The 24,595-nt window shown below is 40.5% G+C and overlaps 2 protein-coding genes across 2 annotated transcripts in view; both read left to right on the top strand.

Annotated features, from left to right (window-relative positions):
- Window positions 1-4,293, top strand: part of LOC139456272 (uncharacterized) — a 60,125-nt gene extending 55,832 nt beyond the window's left edge. The window contains exon 12 of the mRNA XM_071237892.1: window positions 995-4,293. Within this exon, the coding sequence (XP_071093993.1) occupies window positions 995-1,087 (93 nt within the window). The 3' untranslated portion in view covers window positions 1,088-4,293. The remainder of the gene's footprint in view (window positions 1-994) is intronic.
- A 17,429-nt stretch (window positions 4,294-21,722) lies between these two features.
- On the top strand, window positions 21,723-23,341 carry LOC139455465 (neuromedin U receptor homolog nmur-2-like). The gene has a single exon (XM_071237016.1). The coding sequence runs from the start codon at window positions 21,747-21,749 to the stop codon at window positions 22,653-22,655; it is 909 nt and encodes a 302-aa protein (XP_071093117.1). The 5' UTR covers window positions 21,723-21,746; the 3' UTR covers window positions 22,656-23,341.
- The last annotated feature ends 1,254 nt before the right edge of the window (window positions 23,342-24,595 follow it).

Below are 24,595 nucleotides of genomic sequence, written 5' to 3' on the forward strand. Positions count from 1 at the left end.
ACAGAGGGAGGTGAGGAGGCCCTGGGGGTGGGAGAGACATGTACAGGGGAAGGTGAGGAAGCCCTGGGGTGGGGGAGACATGTACAGAGGAAGGTTAGGAGGCCCTGGGGTGGGGGAGACATGTACAGAGGAAGGTGAGGAGACTCTTTGGGTGGGGGAGACATGTACAGGGGAAGGTGAGGAAGCCCTGGGGGTGGGAGAGACATACATGTACAGAGGGAGGTGAGGAGGCCCTGGGGTCGGGGGAGACATGTACAGGGGAAGGTGAGGAAGCCCTGGGGGTGGGAGAGACATACATGTACAGAGGGAGGTGAGGAGGCTCTTTTGGTGGGGGAGACATGTACAGAGGGAGGTGAGGAGGCCAAGGAGGGGTGGGGGGGAAGGGACGTACAGAGGAAGGTGAGGAGGCTCTTTGGGTGGGGAAGGGACGTACAGAGGAAGGTGAGGAGGCTCTTTGGGTGGGGAAGGGATGACAGAGGAAGGTGAGGAGGCCCTGGGGGTGGGGGAGACATGTACAGAGGAAGATGGGGAGGCTCTTTGGGTGGGGGAGACATGTACAGAGGGAGGTGAGGAGGCCCTGGGGGTGGGGGAGACATGTACAGAGGAAGATGGGGAGGCTCTTTGGGTGGGGGAGACATGTACAGATGGAGGTGAGGAGGCCCTGGGGGTGGGGGAGACATGTACAGAGGAAGATGGGGAGGCTCTTTGGGTGGGGGAGACATGTACAGAGGGAGGTGAGGAGGCCCTGGGGGTGGGGGAGACATGTACAGAGGAAGAAGGGGAGGCTCTTTGGGTGGGGGAGACATGTACAGAGGGAGGTGAGGAGGCCCGGGGGTGGGGGAGACATGTACAGAGGATATTTTTCCTATTTAACTACGAGTTATACATTTTGTGAAGATTTACATACAATATACGCAAATAAATATTTGGTGTTAAAGCCATAGTTCAAGAACAATCTGAATGTTTCTGAATTTGTTTCTTGTTTGTTCACCAGTTGCACTTGGAGACTGAGAATTGGGGAGAAAACCCGGACAAGCAGATCTTGGAGTGGGGCGGAGTCAGGGGAGGCCACTCTTACAACCGATAAATCCAATCACATTCCAGAAGATGGTGCTAATCCAGAACAATTGGATGGACAGCTGAACATATAATCACGTTATTTTAGCTGTGTTTCATCTACGAGTATATATTTGTGTGACATTTCAGGTGGCATGTTTAAAGCCATTCATCTCTCAGTGTCTGTTCTAGACTTCCCCTTCTGTGTCTGTTTCTTGACAAAGTAATGAGAAGGCTCTGTTTATGTAACTGCTAGATAGATATACACTGCTGTGCAGAGTTATGTCCCTGAGGCATGCAAGGATCTGCTGGCCATTGGCTTGAATCCCAAATTGGCCTGTTTAAGATCCTTGGTTTGTCAGCACCATATTCAGGCTCACAGCTCATGTGGGGCTTTCCTCCCTCAGAAGCTGACAGCCATGATCTTGCTGAAATACTGTTGAAAGCAGCAAATATCTCCTCCACTTACGGGGGCACGGGTGGCCCAGTCGTCTAAGGCGCCGCAATTCGCTGTGCAGAGTTGCGACCCTTGGGCACGCCAGAAACCTATGATTGTGGGTTCGAATCCCGGTTCACCCCTATTATGTTTCTAGGTTTGTCAGCACCATACCCGTGCTTGTGGGTTTCACTGAAGTGGTAAACGCCTAAGACCTGCATCACTTCAGGCTTTCCTCCCACATTAAACTGACACGCCGTGATATAACTGGAATACTGTTAAAAGCGGCGTTAAACTCAACTCACTCACTCACTCCTCCACTTCCACCTTTGTGGATGTGTTCCACTGTCCAATCTGTCAGGCATGTTGATGCAACAACACAGAGGGAAGAGAAGATGTGGCAGCCATTCTTTGCCAGCATCTTCAGCTACACCTCTCTGGCTGAGATAATGGTGGGAAGTCTTGTTACATGATTTTATGGCATAGTTTTAAAGTCCCTGCTGTTTGTTTTATTTTAAAGATTTATTTTAATGTATATATTGATTGTGGTGACGTTGTTGTTGTTTTTAGATGTAATGACACTGTGAATTAAAATTTCCAATATGATCACCGGTAACATAATTTCTTTATGCTCGGATCTGAAAAATAAAACTGTTAAAGGCCTGAGTTTGTATCCCAATAGTGATGCAATGTGAAGCAAGTAATTCTTCATCCTTGATTATGTCACAAGTTATTTATCAAATTTTCATCCTCGCCCAACCGCCTCTGTGGTCTGGTGGATGGAGCCTCTGCCTGGAGAGTTGGAAGGTATGGGGTTCAATCCCCGGACACTTCATACCAAAAGATGTTAAAAGATGGTACTTGTTGTTTCCCTGCCTGGCACATGGCATTAAGGAGATAAAACAAGGACTGGCCGGCTCGGAGTCTGTGTATACTGTGTCTGAGTCGGGATTCATGTTAAACTGTGGCATGGTATCTCTGTGAGCTAGCACTGTAAAAACGGTATTAGTCAAGACACAAGCACACACAGACCTTATCCTTACCCACCTGAATATTGAACACTCCTCCCATCAGCTTATTTACCTCAAGTGGTTTTTTTTCAGGTTGAGAAAATTGCCCTCTGTATTGTCTTTTCTTTATGAAATTATTAGAATAATTATGCTTATTTGGGACAACAATCAACCAAAAGATGGTGGCTGTGATAAATTTGCCAGTGGGGATATTTCACCACTCTGCACCTGTACATCTGAAGATCTGAACATTTTATTTTAAAAAAATAAAAATAATTTTGCTTTTGAGAAATTTGGATGAAAATCTAATAATACATTTATGGTGGTTTCCAGTGAATTATATGTCCATTCTATTTGATAAGTACCTTGATATATTTCCTACCATTGCTTCATGTTTAGTCTGGTGTGATGACAAAATGTTGGACTTGTTTTGTTGTGTACACCGGGCGTCAGAATTACTGTTGGGTTTACCTGGCAGCATAAGGACTTCTCTCTCATCTAACTGATCAGGAAAACATCTATCCAGGGCTGGGACGTGTCTGGATTTACTGCCCGGGTACCGGACCCCCTATTACACAACCCTACCCGGGTACCCTCTGTGGGTGTCAAGAGCTTGGTACAAAATGTCTTATTGGAAACTGTTTAACATGAGTTCTGGCAAACATTTTTGAGATACACGTGTAAAACGATCTGATCATGTTGAAGTTTACTGAAGCATTTTCTTTACTCAAACATATGAAAGTACGAAGGAATGTGTTCATAGTCAGAAAGAAATGTGAAATTTTTTTACTTGTATGTAACCATGGAGTTTTATGTCATTGTCATGAAAGAACATATCATTTGACTGACCATGGGTCTGGGTAGTCCTGTGGGTACCGGTTCCAACTCCCACCTGACCAAGGTACCCGAGTACCCAAGTACCCATCCCAGTCTTTCCCAGTTTAATATTCATTCACAAGTTTTAACTTCTTTACTGTAAACATATAACAAGTGCTTGCTCAAACAAGCTTGCCATTCACGAGATATAATGTTTTTTTAATTTGAGGTGATCTTTCAGTAGATTGTATTATTATTAATAGGGGATTAATATGTAGGCTATTGATGTATTCATACACTCGATTTAGAAGTATCGACTTCCTCATTTAATCAATCAGAATCAAGCTTTTGTCAATCTATGGTGACCTGTTCAGGGGAGTCATTTTGATTGGTTGTTCGTGATAAGAGACACGGCGATTGTGGTGTCACTTCCAAAAAGAGGAAGTGGTAGTGAATTATCGGGGGTCTTTGGACCGCCACCATGGTCTAGTTGTAGAAGCAGTGGTAGTGAATTATCCAGGGGTCTTTTAACCGCCTCCATGGTCTAGTTGTAGAAGGTCCACCTGGAGAGCGGAAAGTTTGGGGTTAGATGCCCGGCCACGTCACACCAAGATCTCAAGGTCTAATTGGCTACGAGTCAGTACACTGTTTCTGAGTGCGGAATGGTACCTCAGTGGCCTGGCACTATAATATTGACATTAGTCCGTATTAGTACAATCAGAGAGACACACCATACGCACATGCACACGTGTTGCTTTAAAGTGCAATAATCTTTACGCGATGTTAAACCCCATTCCACCTCACCAACCTTTAGAGTGTTTATGACAATAATATGGAGATATAATACCCTGGATGACCGGGGATGATCCAGCTGCAATATGGCTTTAAGTGGCAGAAAACCAGGACTAATGTGTATCATTGTAAGATTGAGCTCCCTACACTGACAGTTTGTTTCCCAGTCAAGTGTTTCTTGTGATATTTGTGGGTTGGAGCTTTGTTACTGTTGAATGGTGATCATGAAACAACTGTGATAATGGCTTCATCAGTTTGCATCAACCAATCAGAACCAGCATGTCTGTGAACATTGTCATTTCTTATAATGAAGACTCCTTTTTTCTTCATAATCATTGCTTTTCTCTTATGCTGGTAGTGTCAATAGGGTCATTACCAATGCAAGAAGACATGCTGTCACAAACTCCATGGCCCACTCGCACAAATCAATCTTAGCGCTAAGATTAGAGTAACTTCCATTCTTTAACAGGGTCGTCCCAGAATGCCAGTCGCTTTAGTTCTAAGATAATGTTTGGATAAAGCATTACTGAAAGGGATTAAATTAAAGGATTAAGAGATTATGAGTGATCTCCATCTTCACAGGCTTCTAATGTTATACATGTGGTGAACAGAATTCCAAGTTCATTTGAAAGTGTTCATTCATTTTGATGACAGTAAGTGATTGAAGCCATCAACACTGGTCACATGACACCTGGTGTTGGGCCTCGGGGACCCTGATCAGTGTTCACAATGGTGAACACCAGTCCGCTAATCCTGCTAATCATCCATGCATAGCTACAGCCCACTACATAGGAACATTCCAGGGATTAACCCTCTTTAACATAGGCTTGTGCTTGTCTTAGCGTTATGACTGCTTTGTGCAAGTGGCCCCAGGCAGCTAAGTGTATTTATTATTTCTGTGTTGAACATATTTGTCCATACTTATTTCTTTTTATTGCATTTGGCAGAATAAATGAGTAGTTTTTCTAATTTTATTTTTATTCAAATTTTAATTTATGTCTGTCAATTACACATGGCAATTAAGAAAAGTGTTGCCGAATAATATCACTACCAATAACCAGTGGATTGTGATACTTCAAATCATTTTGATATTCAACACCCGATATACTACACCATTTTTGACAGGGATGTTTTTATAGTTCCAATACACAAAAAACTTATTCTCAAAGTAAGTTAAGTGTATGTTTAAATAGAACCACATATCTCAATATCCCTATCAAAAGCTGAGTGGTATATAATTATACTGTTCAACATTTGGTAGGGGTTTTCCAGGAGGGGGATAGATCCTAACTAAATGGTTGGAGATGTCGTTCGAATAGGATGCATTTGAAGCATCATTTCAAACAATAATAAACAAAAGTAAACTTTTATTTACATCGATTTATCCCCATTTTCGTAAGTGTGTCACCTAGCGCTGTATCCTTGTCTGCTCTTAGTATACTTCAAATCATGTTTATATTTGAAGCCCCTCTGTGGAGGTTCTGGTTTAGAATAGGTATCCAGGTTTAGAATGTCTACAGTTTTAGAATATGTCTCTAGAAAGGTATAGAATAGGTCTCCAGAAAGGTTTAGAATAGGTTTCCAGAAGGCTTGTTTTGAGGTCTTATCAGGCATCAGTGGCCCTATTTGATAAAAACTGCAAACAACCAAGTGGATTAAATGGAAACCTGTTGAAGCTCCTGTAAAAGCTAATTTGGTAGTTCTTCAGTTATTCGCCATATCCTGTTGTGTGGACCAAAAAGCTTTCAGGGAAGTAGTTTTTTATCCTAAGATTCAACATTCGTGACCAACTCGTGTTATTCCGGGACAAGCCGAATAGCGACAGGTGACGGAAAGGGGCGAGTGGTGACGAATGAAGATTCAAATGTAACCATTTTTACTCTTTTTATTTTGCATTAAACTCTTATTTGTGTATCATTCTCTCACCTTTTTACGTAACTATATCGAATGTTTTCAGTTACAGGTGCTTGTTTTAGGGTTATTTTGTGTATGTTACAGAATTTTATGTTATTCGTTTAAGTTATAAAAATAGATGATTTTATCTGTACTGGATTGAGGGTCATATGATATACTGATAACCAACAGTTATGCATACATGTAGTTTGTTTTGAATAATAATACCTGCATAATTTGGTCATAAGCATGCCCAGGTGTATCAACCCCTGAAGATTCGGGGTAGAATAGGTCTTCAGCAACCCATGCTTGCCGTAAAAGGCGACTATGCTTCTCGTAAAAGGCGACTAACGGGATCGGGTGGTCAGGCTCGCTGACTTGGTTGATGCATGTCATCAGTCCCAATTGCGTGGATCGATGCTCATGATATCAATCACTGGATGGTCTGGTCCAGACTCGATTATTTACAGACCGCCGTCATATAGCTGGAATATTGCTGAGTGCGGCGTTAAACAACAAACCAACCAATCATTAGCATGCCAAGGTGTATCAGAGAGATTGTGGATTCAGTGGACTCACCACTACTGAGAGGGATGTGACATTTCGATTCTGAGTAGGGTAACAGTCTTCGTCACTGTCAACTATTCATAAACAGCTGTACAGGAAATACTGTCCTGTTGTCCAATGTTTTTTCTGTCCTATGTGTGCTGTGGCAATGGCTTTTATCAGCACTTTTTGATAGTTTATAAGGCTGTATTAATCTTCATCTTCAGTGTTAACGTTAGTTTTTAATGATTGTGCACTTTTAGGTGAAACTTTTTTATTTCTTGGTATACGGATTTCAAACTCATTTCAAAAGTGAGGAAGGCCAATTTAAAAAAAAGGAAAAGCCCCTGAGATGTTTTTTACTTGAGTTTTGTCCTAAAAAGTTAGGTAGGTATAAAAAAAATATTCTTGAGTAACAAGAGTATAACAACTCAATTTTTCAAGAACTTTTTATTATATCCCAGGCACTTTATTCATGTCATGGGTCGAAATGCATGAAAGTCTCCGCTATTTTGGCAGCACGGGCGATTAAACTGTCACCACTGCGCTTTGCGTTGACAAGCTTTGATGGATCCCAGCGAGAAATATCAGAGTGACTTCCCTTTGTTTTACACTCGCGGAGCAAAAGAAATGTTTCTTTTTTTTGGAACTTTTTATGCATTTGTTAAAGTAAAGATCGGCGGTAACTAAAAAAAAGACGAGTAATTTTTATTTTTATTTTTTTCAACATTTGGACTTTGAAAGAGCGGCGCATCCGTAAGCCAAGTAATAAACAAATATCGCCTTATATATTTGGGGTGTATACAAACCCACTATGTTAAACTTTTGATTATTTGTATATATACCAAAATCCCCAAACTCAAGGAAACATGCATTTGAGGAGGTGAGAGGCATTTAAGAAGTCATGTTTCTGAGTGCAATTATTCACATATGCATTCAAATCCTGAATCGCCCATAATATGCAGTTACTAAAGCGTCGATATAACAGACGACCTTTGATCTGAAACGTTCTGTGAATTCCATCACAAATTGGACATATATATTTATGATGTTCATCCTTACCTCTTGTTGACAGTGTCGGCTGTTCTCGCCTCACTGTTAACACTGTACATACGATTTTGCTATTGGTGTAAATAAAATTTTCTCAAATCTATCAAATCAGTAATGTTATATGTGTCTCTTTCACGATGAAGCCAGCCCAGCATTTCGTGCACGATAATGTTTTGGTCATAAGACGCGACAATATGAACAAGGCGGTCAGCTTGGTTGTTTGGGTGTTATCTTATCCTGACATAGGTCGTCACTCATGATAATGATCACTGGATTGTCTTGTCCAGACGATTATGATTTAAACAATATTTATTTCCAAGAAAAAGGAATAGGATTGGTGAAAAGATTCAACCTATTTAAACACCTCTCCCCACAAAGGACATTTAACAATTAATAAGAGTAAACTGTACATAAAATAATAAATTTAGATTAATTGTACCTACTGTTGAAAATATTAATATGATGATATACAAGTCACACACGAATACAAACATACATAAACAAACAGCATAACAGCATATCACACATACAAACAACTATTTGATCGATGTAATCGTTAAGAAGACATATTTAGATTTTAAATCTTTTAGATTTTGCAATGAACAAATGGACAGATTGTACAATAGCAAGGTTATTATCAGCAGATGTAGCATTTTCATATAATACTTAATCCAAGTCATATTCCTTTATGACGATTATTTACAGGCTGCTGGAATATTGCAGAGTGATAACGGACAAACGAACAAAAGACCCAACTGAAATAAGAATCAAGTCAAGTTTTACGTAAAATTTTCAAATTTTACACATTATTTGGAGAAATTCATTATAATTCAATCGTTAGAATTGTTATATGCGTAACTGAAACACCACGATGATGCCTCCAAGAAATAGAAGACCGTCTGCGTGGTCTAGTGTTAGAACGTCCGACCGAAGAGCGGAAGGTCCGGGATTCGATCCCCAGCCGCGTCCTACCAAAATACGTTAAAAGATGTTACTTGTTGTTACCCTGTCTGGTAGGCTCAGAGTCAGTATACTATGTCTGAGTGAGGTATTCGTGTTAAACTGCGGCATGGTATCTCAGTGGGCTAGCACTATAATTCTGCATCAGTCCGACATACACACACGTGCATGCAATAATCTTGGACGCGACGTTAAACCCCATTCAATCGTTCGTATCATTATATGCTTAGCAGAAGCACCAAGGTGATGCTTCTTTACCAGAGATTGGGTTATCTGTGGAGCCAGAGGATGGCATATCTTCCTGTAGCGCTCAAATGCGATGATGTTCAGGAGGATGCCCGGGGTGACGGTTGTGAAATTGCTCGTGAAAGTGATGTACTTGCACATGTGATGTCATACATTGTCGGGGCGGTCAGGTGGCCTAGTGGTTAAATCGTTCGCTTGTCACGCCGAAGACCCGGGTTCGATTCCCGACATGGGTACAATGTGTGAAGCCCATTTCTTGTGTCCCCCGCCGTGATATTGCTGGAATATTGCTAAAAGCGGCGTAAAACCATACGCGCCATGTGAAGGTATAATATATACATAAAGGTCCAATTATTAATAATTTAGACTTGAAATACGGTCATATTTCACCAAACTGTCCACTGTCGCCCCAGGCTCGGCTGCATTGACTTAAACGCTGATATATTTAGACGACATACCGGACTGCACTTGTGGATATCACTTTCAAGATGCAATTCACTTTTTCTATACCAGTCAAAAATACAATAATATCAGAAACACTTTGTATTTCTACACACATGGGTATGATTTAAAAGCGATATTACATGGCAGTAGTTCAGTCAGCAGTGCTACAAACATGGCTATTCTTCAATCATTGTCAAAAGCAAAAGATTTGAGTAGCTTAATTTTATGCATATACAATGTAGTAATGGAAAACTGCATTGTCTTAATACACAAACACCGCTTGCTTCAATGTATTGTCTTCATGTATTTCATCTGTGCATTTAGTATGTTTATGTTCAGCACTATCTTATATATAATAGTTATTACTTGGAGAGGTATTTTACATAAGCAAGTTTTGCTTGTTTACCGATCCATATTTCTTTTGAAATAAAATATGTTTAAACCATATATAGGAGTGAGTGAGTTTGGTTTAACGCCGCTTTTAACAGTATTCCAGTTATATCGCGGCGTGTCAGCTTAATGTGGGAGGATTTCACGAAGTGATGCAGGTCTCAGACATTTACCACTTCGGTGAAACCCACGAACACGGGTATGGTGCTGACAAACCTAGAAACATTATCAAACCCACAATCATAGGTTTCTGGCGTGTCCAAGGGTCGCAACTCTGCACAGTGAATCGAGGCGCCTTAGACGACTTGGCCACCCATTTTTTGACAAAGACGAAGACAGCAAAGACGAGTACATGCCACAGCAGGCTTGTTGACATGTCAGCATATATGGGCAATGTCAGCATATATGGGCAAGGTGGAGTTGGGTCCGTCCATTACCTGTTGTGGGAGGTGCCTACTGAAATAGGAATAAATGTTATGAACACACAATGCCATTTAGAATGGTCAAATGTAACAAATGTTATATTTGGGATATCACTTTCTCAGTAAAGTAAAGATTCTAGTACGTTTGGGGTTGAGTCCCATCCGGGATTCGAACCCAAACTCCCAGAGTGAGCCACCTAATCGCCAGCACAAAAAGTCAGCCACGGAGGCTTCCACAAAAATGAAAGTCCGACAACTGGTAGTCTAGACCACGTACTTTGTGTACCTCTCTGACAAGTATAAATTGGCACATGTAGCTCCCATGGTCAAAAGCTATGAACACCCAAATATAACATTTGTTACATAGGAATACTGGTTGATTCAACGACTGAATAACCCCTTCCTTTCTTGAATGCCTTTGCTCAGTGAAAGTTAATCAACAAGTCCAATTCGCAACTACATGGGTGATAATATATCGACCTATTCGTGTTTATACCTCAGGTGCGGTTATTTTATACATACATTCCCTGTGAAGGTCCGGGTTAGAATTGGTCTTCAGCAACTCATGCTTGTCGTAAGAGACAACTAACTGGATAGGATAGCTGACTTGGATGTTGCATGTCATCATTTCCCAGTTGCGTAGATCGATGCTCATGATGTCAATCACTGGATTGTCTGGTCCATATTTACAGACTGCCGTGATATAGCTGGAATATTGCTGAATGTGGTGATAACCAAAAAAACCCCAAAACAACAACAAATTAACAAACATCTGTCATTCACCACCTATCTACCAATCCTCCTATCTATCCATTGCCTACCTATATCATCTATCCTCTTGATTGCTGCTCGTCACTTGATCGTCGGGATCCCGGAATTAAATTGTCCCCAGGAACCTATACTTGTGAACTCAAAGAGATCGGGTGAACATGCTAACTGTGTCATCGATCACGCTCAGAAAAGCTTGCCTAGTTGCTCATGCTTTCAGTCACTGGTTTGCCTGGTCAAGACTCGAACGGGTAGTCAGGCTCACTGACTTGGTTGATGCATGCCATCGACCCCAATTGCGTAGATCGATGCTCATGATATCAATCACTTGATTGTCTGGTCCAGACTCGATTATTGACAGAACGCCGTCATATAGCTGGAATATTGCTGAGTGCGGCGTTAAACAACAAACCAACCAACCATACTCGATTATCTACAGGCCGCTGTGGATCTGGAATCCTGCTGACTGAAGCTGAGCACCATTCACTCACTAGCTCCGCATGCCGGACTGATTGACTTGATAGTCTGCCTATTATAGGGTTAACCATCTCTGGTTCATTTTGGTGAAATAAACATGCTACCGAAGATAAAACCTTTTTAAAATAACAATTTGTTCCAGAAAATATTTGAAAAAAAAATGCCTTGAGTTTGAAAACGAATGTTCGTTGTTAAAGTGAAAGTGATCTGCTGTTTCTCCAAGACGTGTTGAGTACATATCGGGTATTTTGCAACATTGAACAGTGATTTACTGTTCCTCCAAGATGTGTTGAGCATATATCGGGTGTTTAGCGACAGTGAACAATGATCTACAGTGCCCCAAGATGTGTTGAGCATATATCGGGTATTTAGCGACAGTGAACAGTGATTCAGATTTCGGTCGATTGCAGGATTTGCAAAAAATGTGCACCGCAAGTGACACGTGAGGTGGAATCTGATTGGTCCATAGGAGATACATAGAAGGGACATAACTCGTAATAGCCACTGGTGGCGCTACGATCGAGCCCAGGAATTCCAGCCTAGTTCGGCAAGGGTGGAAACTGGATTTTTAAAGTCAGTTAACTCTCTTGCCTCGGGAAGATGACCGTTCCCCCGAGATGTGTTGAGTACATATCGGGTGTTTAGCGACAGTGACCAGTGATCAACAGTGCCCAAAGATGTGTTGGGTATATATCGGGTGTTTTGCGACAGTTAACAGTGATCTACAGTGCCCCAAGATGTGTTGAGTATATATCGGGTGTTTTGCGACAGTTAACAGTGATCTACAGTGCCCCAAGATGTGTTGAGTATATATCGGGTGTTTAGCGACAGTGAACAGTGATCTACAGTGCCCCAAGATGTCTTGAGTATATATCGGGTGTTTTGCGACAGTGAACAGTGATCTACAGTACCCCAAGATGTCTTGAGTATATATCAGGTGTTTAGCGACAGTGAACAGTGATCTACAGTGCCCAAAGATGTGTTGAGTATATATCGGGTGTTTAGCGACAGTGAACAATGATCTACAGTGCCCAAAAGATGTGTTTAGTATATATCGGGTGTTTTGCGACAGTGAACAGTGATCTACAGTGCCCAAAGATGTGTTGAGTATATATCGGGTGTTTTGCGACAGTGAACAGTGATCTACAGTTTCCCCGAGATGTGTTGAGTATATATCGGGTGTTTTCCGAAATATGACAATTTCCAACAGAGCTTCCGCGTGTGTAACAGTGACAGTTAATGTGCATTTAAGATGATCTGAATTCCCGAAGAATAGTTTTCCACAAGCATTAATTACAGAAACAGTACTGTATATTGGGATTTTGAGTGCCTGTTTCACTTTCGTGACTGCTCATCAATATCAAGGTCAAGCTCGTGGGTTTGTAACAGTTTAAGCAATGCAGCACGGAGAGGAAAGATTAACCCCTGTTAAGGTAGAAAATCTTATAATTCTTACGAAATCTCTACCATTGTTACATCTCTGCTATATATCTTGTATTTTGGCTTCAGTCACACTAACTAAAATTTTCAGATTTTCAACAGACGTTGTCAATTACACATAACTAGTTGTTGCCAAGTAGCATCATATGGTTTAAACATATTTTTATTTCAAAAGAAATCTGGATCGGTAAACAAGCAAAACTTGCTTATGTAAATACCTCTCCAGGTAATAACTTTACAACAGATGGTTACATATAAGATTATATGTAAGATAGTGCTAAACATAAGCATACTAAATGCACAAATGAAATATATGAAGCCAATACAAGTGGTGTCTGTGAAATAAGATATAGCAGTTTTCCATTACTACATGCATAAAATTAAGCTACTCGAATCTTTTGCTTTTGACAATGAAATCGTGAACTGATTTAAGAATAGTCATGTTTGTAGAACTGCTAACTGAACTATTGCCATGTAATATCGTTTTTAAATCATACCCATGTGTGTAGAAGTACATAGTGTTTCTGATATTATGGTATTTTTGACATATATAGAAAAAATGAATTGCGTCTTCAAAGTGATACCCACAAGTGCAGTCTGATATGTCTGATACATGTCGTCTAAACTTATCAGCGTTTAGGTCACTGCAGCCGAGCCTAAGGCGACAGTGGACAATTTGGCATGATCTATGACCGTATTTTAGGTCAAAATTATTAATAATTGTATCAGAACGATTTATTAAGGATTTGAATTCGTTTAATGAGCAAGAATTAGCAACTTCATTGGGTAGAGCGTTCCACAGATTAATCGTATCCAGAAGAAATGATTCAGCATAGGTCTGGGTTCTACATTTGATTGTTTGTATGTGAAATCTATTTCTAAGGTTATAATTGCTATTATCAGAGACTGGACTTGGAATGAGATCGTTGAGATATACAGGTGAAATACTGTTTTTCATTTTGTAAACTGTAATCAATTTGAAGCGGTGTCGTCGTTCCTCTAAGGACTGAAAGTTTGTTTCGTTATAAATTTTAACATGACTGGTACCCCGAACCGCCCCACAAATAGTTCTCAATGCGTCCAAATGTAAATTCTCGAGTAACAATGATTGTTCGTTTGTACAGTTGTCCCAAATATGACAGCAGTAGTCGAAGTTTGGTAGGATAAAAGATGTGTACATAGTTTCAAGCGTATTTCTTGTTGGTCTGTATTTAAAGCTCCTTAGGCAGTTGATCATTGGACTGATTTTTCTAATAATTTCGTTAATGTGTATTTTCCATGAACAATCAGATTGAAGTGTAATTCCTAAATGTTTATGACTTTGTACTTGTTCAATAACAATACTCCCCATGTATAAGTTTAGTCGAAAACCAGAATTGACTTTGCGACTGAATGTTATAGTTTTGGTCTTATCGGGATTGAAACCTACTTGCCATTTTTGGGCCAGATACTCAATGGACATTGGCGCTTACATTAACTGGTTTGTCGGTTTGTCGGATACCATTACATCATGGTATAAAGGCATAACCGGAGACACGCCCATGACTATTAGGATTGATCAAGTCGGACTCATCCATAGTCTTCTTGATACTATAGTCAGAATACAAGAAGACTTACTCCCCTCCCAAGTCTGGATGTCTTCACAACTATTATGGCAACAGCAACTCTTATCTCAGATCCGCTCCAGAGGTGTCTCTAACCAAACCAAGAGGTTGATAATGTCACAACCCATGTCAGCTCCCACGACATTCAACGGGAAATTGGGACACGTTATAGATGAATTCAGACAAGATACTACGTAACGATTCCAAACAGCAACTATCAACCTTGCTGCTAAAGCCCATGGGCCATGGATCTTCCCATCCCCATAAGCGTCCCTGGGACCACAAAGCTTCATCATCTAAACAGCACCCTAAGAAGAAGTTTGTCCCCTCTAGGAAGGATTCTTTCCAACCGAGTCGGGGGTACCACAAGCGCCAATCTTCTCAGGAATCTTTTCGCCAGCCAGATTACAACAACGAGGATTCAATCACCGTGGAAGATCTGGGGGCAGAGGTTGACGCAGGTTCTGACTTTCCTGCCACCCTCTCCGATGTTATAGACCTTTTCGACCTGGTTATGTTTATGGACTGTGATTTACGCCTACCATCTTTCAACTTAATGCCGCCTTCTGTCATACGCCGAAAATTGGAAGCAAGTTACGGCCGACTGCTAGATTCTAGACGTTGTGGCTCACAGGTACAAACTGCACTTCAAGAAACATTCTACCTTGAAGACCCAAGCTGCCGGACGCAGATTTCATCTAGTCGGCCCCAAGTTAGCCGCAGCAGATTTAGCCGTCAGGAAGCTACTAAAGAAGCCAACCTTTCGGAGACTATCAGAGACCAACAACACCAAAGGTTTTTATTCTCCGGTCTTCCTAGAAAAATACGACCGAAATGAGGATGATAATCGATCTAAAGATCCTCAACAAAAGATACCTGGTACCTCTGCCAAAATTCCAAATGGAATCCTTATCTTCACGTCCCGATACACCCATCGTCACGGAAATATCTACGCTTCGCGATCAATGGTCAACGATACGAGTTACAGGTCTAACAATTCGGGATATCAATAGTCCCTTGGTTATTAACCAGGATTACAGCACCAGTCTTAAACTTTGCCTCCAGCTAGTTCGAATCCATGGATACCTGGTACATAAGAACATGATATTCTTGGTCCAACTTATGACCTACCTAGGCTTCCTAGTCAATCCCTCCAAGTCCGAGACCACTCTGGTTCAAGACACCATATGCATCGGAGCAAGATTCCAACTAAACAAGGTGTATCTATGCCCACTAGAGGATTCAACAAGACTATCAAGATGATTTAATCACTTTCAAGTCAACCCAGCAAGTCTCTGAGGTGATGGATGTCTCTTCTAGGCAACTTAACGTCTCTACAGGATAAGATTTTCAGAGGAAGACTGATGCTACGTCCTCCTACAGACATGGATCAACACTATACGACCCCACCGCCTTGAGGTCAAGACTCAGTTGTCTCCCAGCTTAGTACGAGACCAGCATTGGTGGACTCACAGAGAGCATCTGATGGGCAGCATCCCTCTGACTTCTCCGCACCCGAACACCATCTATTCAGAGACGCGTCAGATTCGGGATGGGGAGCCCATATCTCACGGTTCAGGGATCTTGGAACGCCGGTGAGAAGAACCTTCATATCAACTGCAGGGACTTGAAGGCCATATATTACGCAATCCTGGAATGGAAGATACGTCTTTCCCAATCGTCCATCCTCATAGTCACGGACAACTCCCCAGTAGTGGCCTACATCCAGAAACAGGGATGAACCAAATCAAGCTCCCTGATGACGGAGATTACACGAATGTTTGCCTTGCCAGACTCCTTCAATTCCCAGATGGAAGCGAGACATATACCCGGGAAACTGAATATCTTTGCCAACAGCCTTTCCCGCCAGGGGAGAATAGTGGGAACAGAATGGACACTACATCCCCAGATCTTCGCTTGGATAACCACATTATAGGACACACCACACCTGGATCTATTTGCCACCTGCCAGAACAACCAACTTCCGGTTTATGTCAGTCCAGTTCCCGACCCAAGAGCTCCTTAGATCGTCGCAGTATTGATGTATTGGACGGGTCTGTTTGCATTCGCATTCCAACCATGATCTCTTCTAGACAAAGTCATCCACAAGGTGGAGGAGACAGATTGCATAATTATACTGATAGCTCCAATATGGCCCAGCAGGGCGTGGTTCCCCAGACTACTAAGACTACTTATGTAAGAACCTATCAAGTTACCTCTTCGTCGAGATCTGTTACGACAACCCAGCATTTTTCATGACAATCTGTCCAGCCTACATCTAACCGCTTGGAAGTTATCATCAGAAAATGCAGACATCCGGAAACTCTGAGCTTGCCTCAGAAGCTGTGGCAAGGTCCTTAAAAACCTTCATCCTCCCTTTTATGTGACAACCAATGGGACAAGTTCGTACAGTGGAGAAGACGACAAGGGATTATAACTAATGCCATATCAATCCCTATGGTAGCGGATGTTCTACTACATCTACGTCAGGATAATAAATTCCAACATGGGACGATAGAAGGTTATAGATTGACTCTTCACTCTGTACTTCAACATGGCGGATTATCAATCAGAAACAATCCCGTTCTAAGGAGACTAATGAGATCCTTTCTACTAGAAGATGTTCGAACACCTTGTATCTTCCCCAAGTGAAATCTATCTGTTGTACTATCGGCAGTGTTAATGGATCCTTATGAGCCCATGGCTAAAGCTAACTTACTCCAAAAGGCCAGGAAAGCTCCTTCCTCCTAGCCATGGCGACAGCAGCAAGAGTTTCACTATACCATTCCTGCCTTAGAACCAACAGTAAATCACCCAGACAGACTCTTATCAGAGCTCTCAAGTTCTATCTCGTGGCTACAGATCCGCATAGATGTCATCGAAGGAGACTCATCCTATCTTGCAGCCCCAAATGACGTCAGTACCTGAAGTGACGTCAGCACCGTAATAGTGTCACAACGGTAATTCTAGTGAATGTATCACATATTTGACTGATTCTTGATACCTTATTCCTCAGGGCAAATTTCAGAGGAAATTATCTTTTAGAATTAGTTTTAGAATCAGAATGGTTTCCAGAAGAGGATAACTGTCAATTACACAGGGAGTTACAAGAGACGGATCCCACCGGGTCCCTCTGGTATATTCTGGCAGAGATGTAATAGAGGTAGAGATTTCGTAAGAATTATCGAACAATAGTTATCATTGTTAATAATTCTAAGAATACTACCTTTTTTACATCCGAAGTTCTCCCACCCACCTCCACAATTCATCTACCTCTAGTAGTTAGATGTGGGAAATAGGTAGGGTGGATGTGAGATTGCCGCCATTGCATTCGTCATAGCCTAGGTGGTTACGATGCTACTTGGCAACAACTAGTTGTTTGTAATTGACAGTGAAGAGGTCGTCTGTTGAAAATCTGAAAGTTTTAGTTAGTCGGACTGAAGCCAAAATACAGGATTTATGGCAGAGATCTAATAGAGGTAGTATTCTTAGAATTATTAACAATGATAACTACTGTTCAATATCATTGTGCTTTCATTCATATTTGCAATATCCCTTTTGCGTGTGTGCTTGAATTTCCATGTCTGTTCATTGACATGCCAAAATAACTCCCACTGGCTTTGTTTTTCAAAATATTATTTTTCAGGACACCCATCATCTCCAGCGAAGAGTTTTTCAAACTTGAGGCAAACTATTTTTTTCCAGTATTTTCTGAAAGAAATTACTATTTTAAAACGACCCCAGCTCACAAATTCCCAGTTTTTATCTTTTTAGCATGTTTATTTTCCAAAAGTGAATGAATTGGCGCTGTAATATCAAGTCAATCAGTCCCACATGCGGAGTAATTGAGTGAATAGTGCTTAGGGTATCTGTCAGCAGCATCCCAGCTTGATCACATCGGCCTGTAAACAATCGAGTCTGGACCAGGCAATCCAGTGACTGAAAGCATGAACAACAATGCAGGCTTTCTGGGCGTGATCGATGACACAGTGAGCCTGTTCACCCGATCCTTATAGTTCACAAGTATTTACCTTTTTCACACTTTCGCCATCTTGGATCGAAAACGAGGCTTGGAGAGCATAGCTCCATGCGGTGTGAATCGCATCAGCTGATAGGGAACAGAGAGCATGTTGTGCATTTCACTGATAGACATTTCAAACAAAAAATGGTATCCTCTGTATCTAATACAGAAGATATTGCACATTTAATCCTGAGGTCCAACTAAAATATGCATCTAATGCACTGGAATTCGCATTTTGCTGTCAGGATCCCAGAATTGAAGCGAAAGGTGCATTTCTGAGATACGTATTTCCGAAATAAATTGTTTTATCATAATATCGCCGGCATATGGGTACAGTGTGATAGTTTATTCAACGATAGAAGTTTTGTATCGTAAATGAACTGCAAAACATGAAACACGTCCTTGTATTTTGCTCATTTGCTCAGTCAACGCGTGGCTTGGCGAACTCGAGATCGTCGATCATGTTTATTTCACGTTTACTTGTGGTGTTTGCTGCACCACGCACTATCTTGACATAAGACACTTTTTCTGCTATGATTTGCATCCAGACATATTACGATGTTTACAAAATAACTCGTTTGTCAAAATAAATATTCAGAAGGGGCGATAACTCTATTCAGTGTGTACATTGATAGATGAAACTTTTCCTTCAAACATCACTTATTTAACCGATTATTGACGATTAAGGTTGTACCGTGCACGAAACGTAATATTGTGTGAAATGTTTAAAACAAGTTAGATGGAAACTTAAAATTAATAGGTATAAATACTCATGAAATAGAAGGTATATAAGAATTGATACAAACATCAACTTCTTGAACACCCTGACCTAATCCTATGTCATGATGGGGAATTGTATACCAAAAGGAGGCTACTTATACAATTATCCTGTCATAGCAGGACAATAATTAAATATTTGTTGATTTCAGAATGACAATAGAAACCATATCAGTAGATTAATAAAACAATTAAGGTTGCAATCTGGATCTTAGATAGATTTTGTTGCACTCCAGTTCAGAGTGACAAGATAAAATGTAATTTGTCTTCTTTCAAACTTTTGTATATCCTTTCTTTGACACTGATCATGAAACCACTGGCTCCAAACTATTCATACTCCAAATCTACTAAACTAAATTACATAAGTATTGTGGAATATAAAAATTAAATCTGGCCACCTCCAGAATAAGAGTTAGTGAAACAGGTTTTCCAATGTACCAGTAAGTGTGTCTGGTCTAAATAATGACGTTCATGCAGATGAATGTATGATTTGATAATACTTATGACCAAACAAAAATATATATTCTTTTCATAAATTTAAACAAATAAATAACAAATATATATTAACTGTCTATTTACACTCTATCTTGAAAGGTGGATATATGTAAATATTACATTGTTTATGAATTATCCAAAACTGATTATATATACCATTTCATACATGCTGATTATCAGCATGTATGAAATGTAACTGATTATATATACCATTTCATACATGCTGATTATCAAGTTTCATGATGAGAAAATCTGAAAATTGAAATTATGTCATTGTTATTTGATTTCAATTATCAAATTTTTGAGATATCTCACAAAAAGTTCAGCATGCTTAAAATATATCAATAATGTTCATGTTGTTTAGTTTTGTTTCATATATTACCAAAATCTGATAATATTATCTGCCAGCAAACATCTAAATGGTGTTTTATGTTACCTATGAACATACCAACCTCAAATGTTTCCCCCAAAAGGAATACATTTTCATCTTGGAGAACTACTAATGTTCCAACAGTCTGGTCGGGGATAAAAAAACTATCGGACATATCATCCCCAAACATTGTTATGTTTTCTATGTTTCCAAAACCGGACAATACATTTAAAGAATCACTATTATTCTAATTTGGACACCTGGAAACCAAATACACAATACACAGTTATCACTGCTGGGGTCAAGAGTTCTACCCACTCGTGTCAAGCGTGTTGACATCTCAGCAAGCCAATGGGTGAACTGTGATTGGTTCAATTATTTTATTGACTTTGAACTTCCTCAATGCCAGTCAACAGAGTTAACATTCATACTGTGTTAGCGGTGCTATTTGCTGTTTGATTGGATCAAAGGTAAGGATGTGTATCATTCCACTGGGAATGGGATTAGGGGAGTCGCATCTTTGGCTAGGGATTCAACAGTCGTATTAATTTGGAGACGCATTAATTTCCAGAATTTACAGTAAGTAATATCCATTCTTATATCTGGGACAGGCAAATAAAATGTGTGTTGGTTTAATTAAATAATTCTGATTTATCTTATGGTCGGATATTATTGAGTGCCTGATATGCAACTATCTAAAACCATCCGGATTCCTCATATTTAACAATCTGGATTTCTCATATTTAACAATCTGGATTTCTCATATTTAACAATCTGGATTCCTAATATTTAACAATCTGGATTTCTCAAATTTAACAATCTGGATTCCTCATATTTAACAATCTGGATTTCTCATATTTAACAATCTGGATTCCTCATATTTAACAATCTGGATTCCTCATATTTAACAATCTGGATTTCTCATATTTAACAGGGGCCACGGGTGGCCCAGTCGTCTAAGGCGCCGCGATTCGCTGTGTTGCGTCCCCTGGACAAGCCAGAAACCTATGATTGTGGGTTCGAATCCCGGTTCACCCAGATTATGTTTCTAGGTTTGTCAGCACCATACCCGTGCTCGTGGGTTTCACCAAAGTGGTAAACGTCTGAGACCTGCATCACTTCGGGCTTTCCTCCAATATTAAGCTGACACACCCCGATATAACTGGAATAATGTTAAAAGCGGCGTTAAACCCAATTGACTCACTCACTCATATTTAACAATCTGGATTTCTCATATTTAACAAAGAAACACAATCCAAAGTTTTCATGTCTTTATTTCTCACAATATAATCTTGTTTATCGTCCACTTCAGTTATTCAGACTTTTCAAAACGTAACATGGCCCGGGTGTCTTTGTCAGTCAAAAGCACCTAGTTAAATTCCAGGAGAAAATAATTTTCTTGCTTGTAAACAAATGGTACAATGTGTTTTTTTAGAATAGTTTTATTCAAACATCACGAGTATTGGCCATGTTGTTGAGTGAGTGAATAAAGCTTTTCACTTACTCGTTCTATTTAAGTTAAATGTGACAGGAAGCACATTTGTTGATCAAATCAAATCAACACTGTTGAATCTGTACTATACTAAAAAGTGTTATCCCAAACATAGCATTTGTTACATTTGACCACTTTCTAAATGGCATTGTGTGTTCATAACAATTATTCCTATTTCAGTAGGCACCTCCCACAACAGGTAATGGACGGCCCCAACTCCACCTTGCCCATATATGCTGACATGTCAACCAGCCTGCTGTGGCCTGTACTCGTCTTTGCTGTCATCCTGTTCGTGCTTGGCTTCTTTGGTAACTGTTTGGTCCTGTATATATATCATCGTCACATGGCGCCGACAATGTACGGGCTTTTTGTCAAATCATTAGCGACGCTCGACTTGTTCAGCATCAGCGTGTGTCTTCCCAGTTCGTTCTACTTTACCTTCTTCACCCGTTCCAATGACACGCCTCACATGTGCAAGTACATCACCTTCATGAGCAATTTCACAACCGTAACCTCTGGCATCCTTCTGAGCATCATCGCAGTCGAGCGCTACAGGAAGATATGCCGTCCTCTCGCTCCACAGATAACCAAATCTCTGGTAAAGAAGCTATTTCTTGGAGGCATCATCGTTGTGCTTCTGCTAAGCGTACCCGTTCTCTTCATCGTTGGTGTCACCCACAACAAAGTCTATCTTGGTAACACGAGTGTTGAGTTTCCTGGGTGTGGCTATCAAGAGAAATTCAAGCAGAACGGACAATCGTTAATGTTCTCAATCCTTCTGAACGTAGGGTACCTAGCCATTGCAGCTTTCATGGGAGTCATGTATGGACTCATAGGACGAGTCATCCATCGTCACAGGGAGCAGCACAAAGATCAGATTCCAAAGAAAAGAATCTCCACAAAGATATTTTTCATCCTCACCATTGTGTACTTCTTCTGTGTCTCTCCTACGATGACATTGACCTTGATCTATACCCTTCACCCCGAATTGGATGACCTGTCTTTGACCAAAATGACGCTTCTCAATCTCGCCTGGTATTGTCCCTACGTGAACGCCGTTGCCAACCCCATCATATACAGTTTCACGTCAAAGCTGTTCAGCGCAAAGTGCCATCAAGTACTGTGTTGTCGCGAAGTTAAAGGTGTTTAAATGCAACAATGATACGAACGCTTGCACTACGATTACATCTCCATTTCAAAATATTCTGTAAAATTTACAAATTAAGACTTTAATCAAGACGTAGTGGACTGTTTATTCAAAACTGCTTCTTGATTTTGATTTCAGTTGGATCTTATGTTTGTTATTTGTTGTTTAAACACACACGCCATGTGACGGTGACTTGTAAAGCATCGAGTTTGAGCCAGACAATCCAGTGATCGACATTATGAGTAACGACCTGTGATGTCAATATATGAGGATACGCCATCAATCGAGTTTCATTGATGTAGTCGCCTTTGACCACAATTAGAGCATTTTAGAACAACAAAAGCTGGGCTGGCTTCATAATGAAAGAGACACTGATGATAGGTTTGAGACAATCATGCACCAACAGCCCTATCGTGTGTACAGTCAAGACGACCGGCCGTTGGCAAGTCATGAGTGTAGCCCTGTTGTAGATAACATTCATTTTGTGTCCTTCCTGTTATCTGTGTAGACGTTAGTGTTATTTACGGCAAAAACAAAAGTATTTTTATGAGCATTTATAGCTAAACAATCATTGCTGTTCACATTAAAAAAAACATGTGTGAGTATCATGCTCCAAGAAAACAGGCAAAAATCCAAATTGTGCGCCGTGCATGAACAAACACGTGCAAATTGTAAATTACTACCTTAAAGTCGAGATGTCTTTATGAATATGTATTAAAACTTCCATTATTTAATTTCAGTAAAATTATATTGTCATTGAACTTTATATGAAGCTCACTTTTACAAATGTACAGAAATGTATACGTCAACATTCACCATATACCGTCACATTTGAAGTACTCAGTTTACACCAAGGAATCTTTGAGAGGCATATTAATGTAATAATTCTATTTCTCTAGACTATATAAATGCACAGGAGAGTGTATATAACATGCCTTTGTATGTTTGTGTGTCTGTGCGTGCGTGTTTATTCTATGCGCGGATGTATCTATAAATACTATAAAATGCATACAATTGTGTAAATGGTTGTATCACCCAAAGGGTGGTCCAGTCTATGCATCCATCATCCATCAGCTTCTTGTTTGTCAGCACTGTACCCGTACCAAAAATGGTTAACGTCCAATACAGGCTTCCCTTCCGGTTTTCCTACCACACCAAGCTGACACGCCGTGATGAAACTGAACACACTGATCAAAGCGGTTCTAAAAACCAAACTCACCTACTCACTTAAACGTGACTATGCTTGTAAGAGGCGACTAACGGGTGGTCAGGCTAGCTGGCTTGGTTGATGCATGTCATCGTATCCCAATTGCGGGGATCGATGCTCATGATGTCAATCACTGGATTGTCTGGTCCAGATTCGATACCGTCATGAAGCTGGAATATTGCTGAGCGTTAAACAACAAACAAACAAACAAACAAACAAACAAACAAACAAACAAACAACATCTTGCAAACAAAACACTTAAACTTGTCGATTGAAAATGCTGAAGGAATTAGGCGGAAGTAATGTCTGAATGACTACGTCTGAATTATGTACGGGATGATAACGTGAATTTTCTTGAAACTTCGAGTTTGAGGTAATTGATAAGATAAGCTACTTTATCTGCAATAGCCTGCAGGGAAATATTTGCGAGGAGATTACGATCTAACTGATGAAGTCAACCCAAACTCATTTAGGAGAACGTCTGTAAATATGCTGTCAATGTGACATTAATCGCACGTCATTGTTAGTGCCAATGTCAAGGTCAAGGTGGCATTCAGTATCATATCGCCAGGGTAAGTAAGGGTAGAAATATGGTTCACAGACATATTATTTGTCGTAAATCTCCGCATTCAGCAATAGTCGAGCTATGTGACGACGGCAAGTAAAGTAATTGTCCGGAATTGAAGTCCGTGGTTGAATTTATGAACAACGTCCTCCGCCGTCGGGGAACGATCAC

This window comes from Haliotis cracherodii, unplaced genomic scaffold (assembly GCF_022045235.1).
Source record: "Haliotis cracherodii isolate W230 unplaced genomic scaffold, xgHalCrac1.p SCAF_11, whole genome shotgun sequence".
Classification (NCBI taxonomy): Eukaryota; Metazoa; Mollusca; class Gastropoda; order Lepetellida; family Haliotidae; genus Haliotis; species Haliotis cracherodii.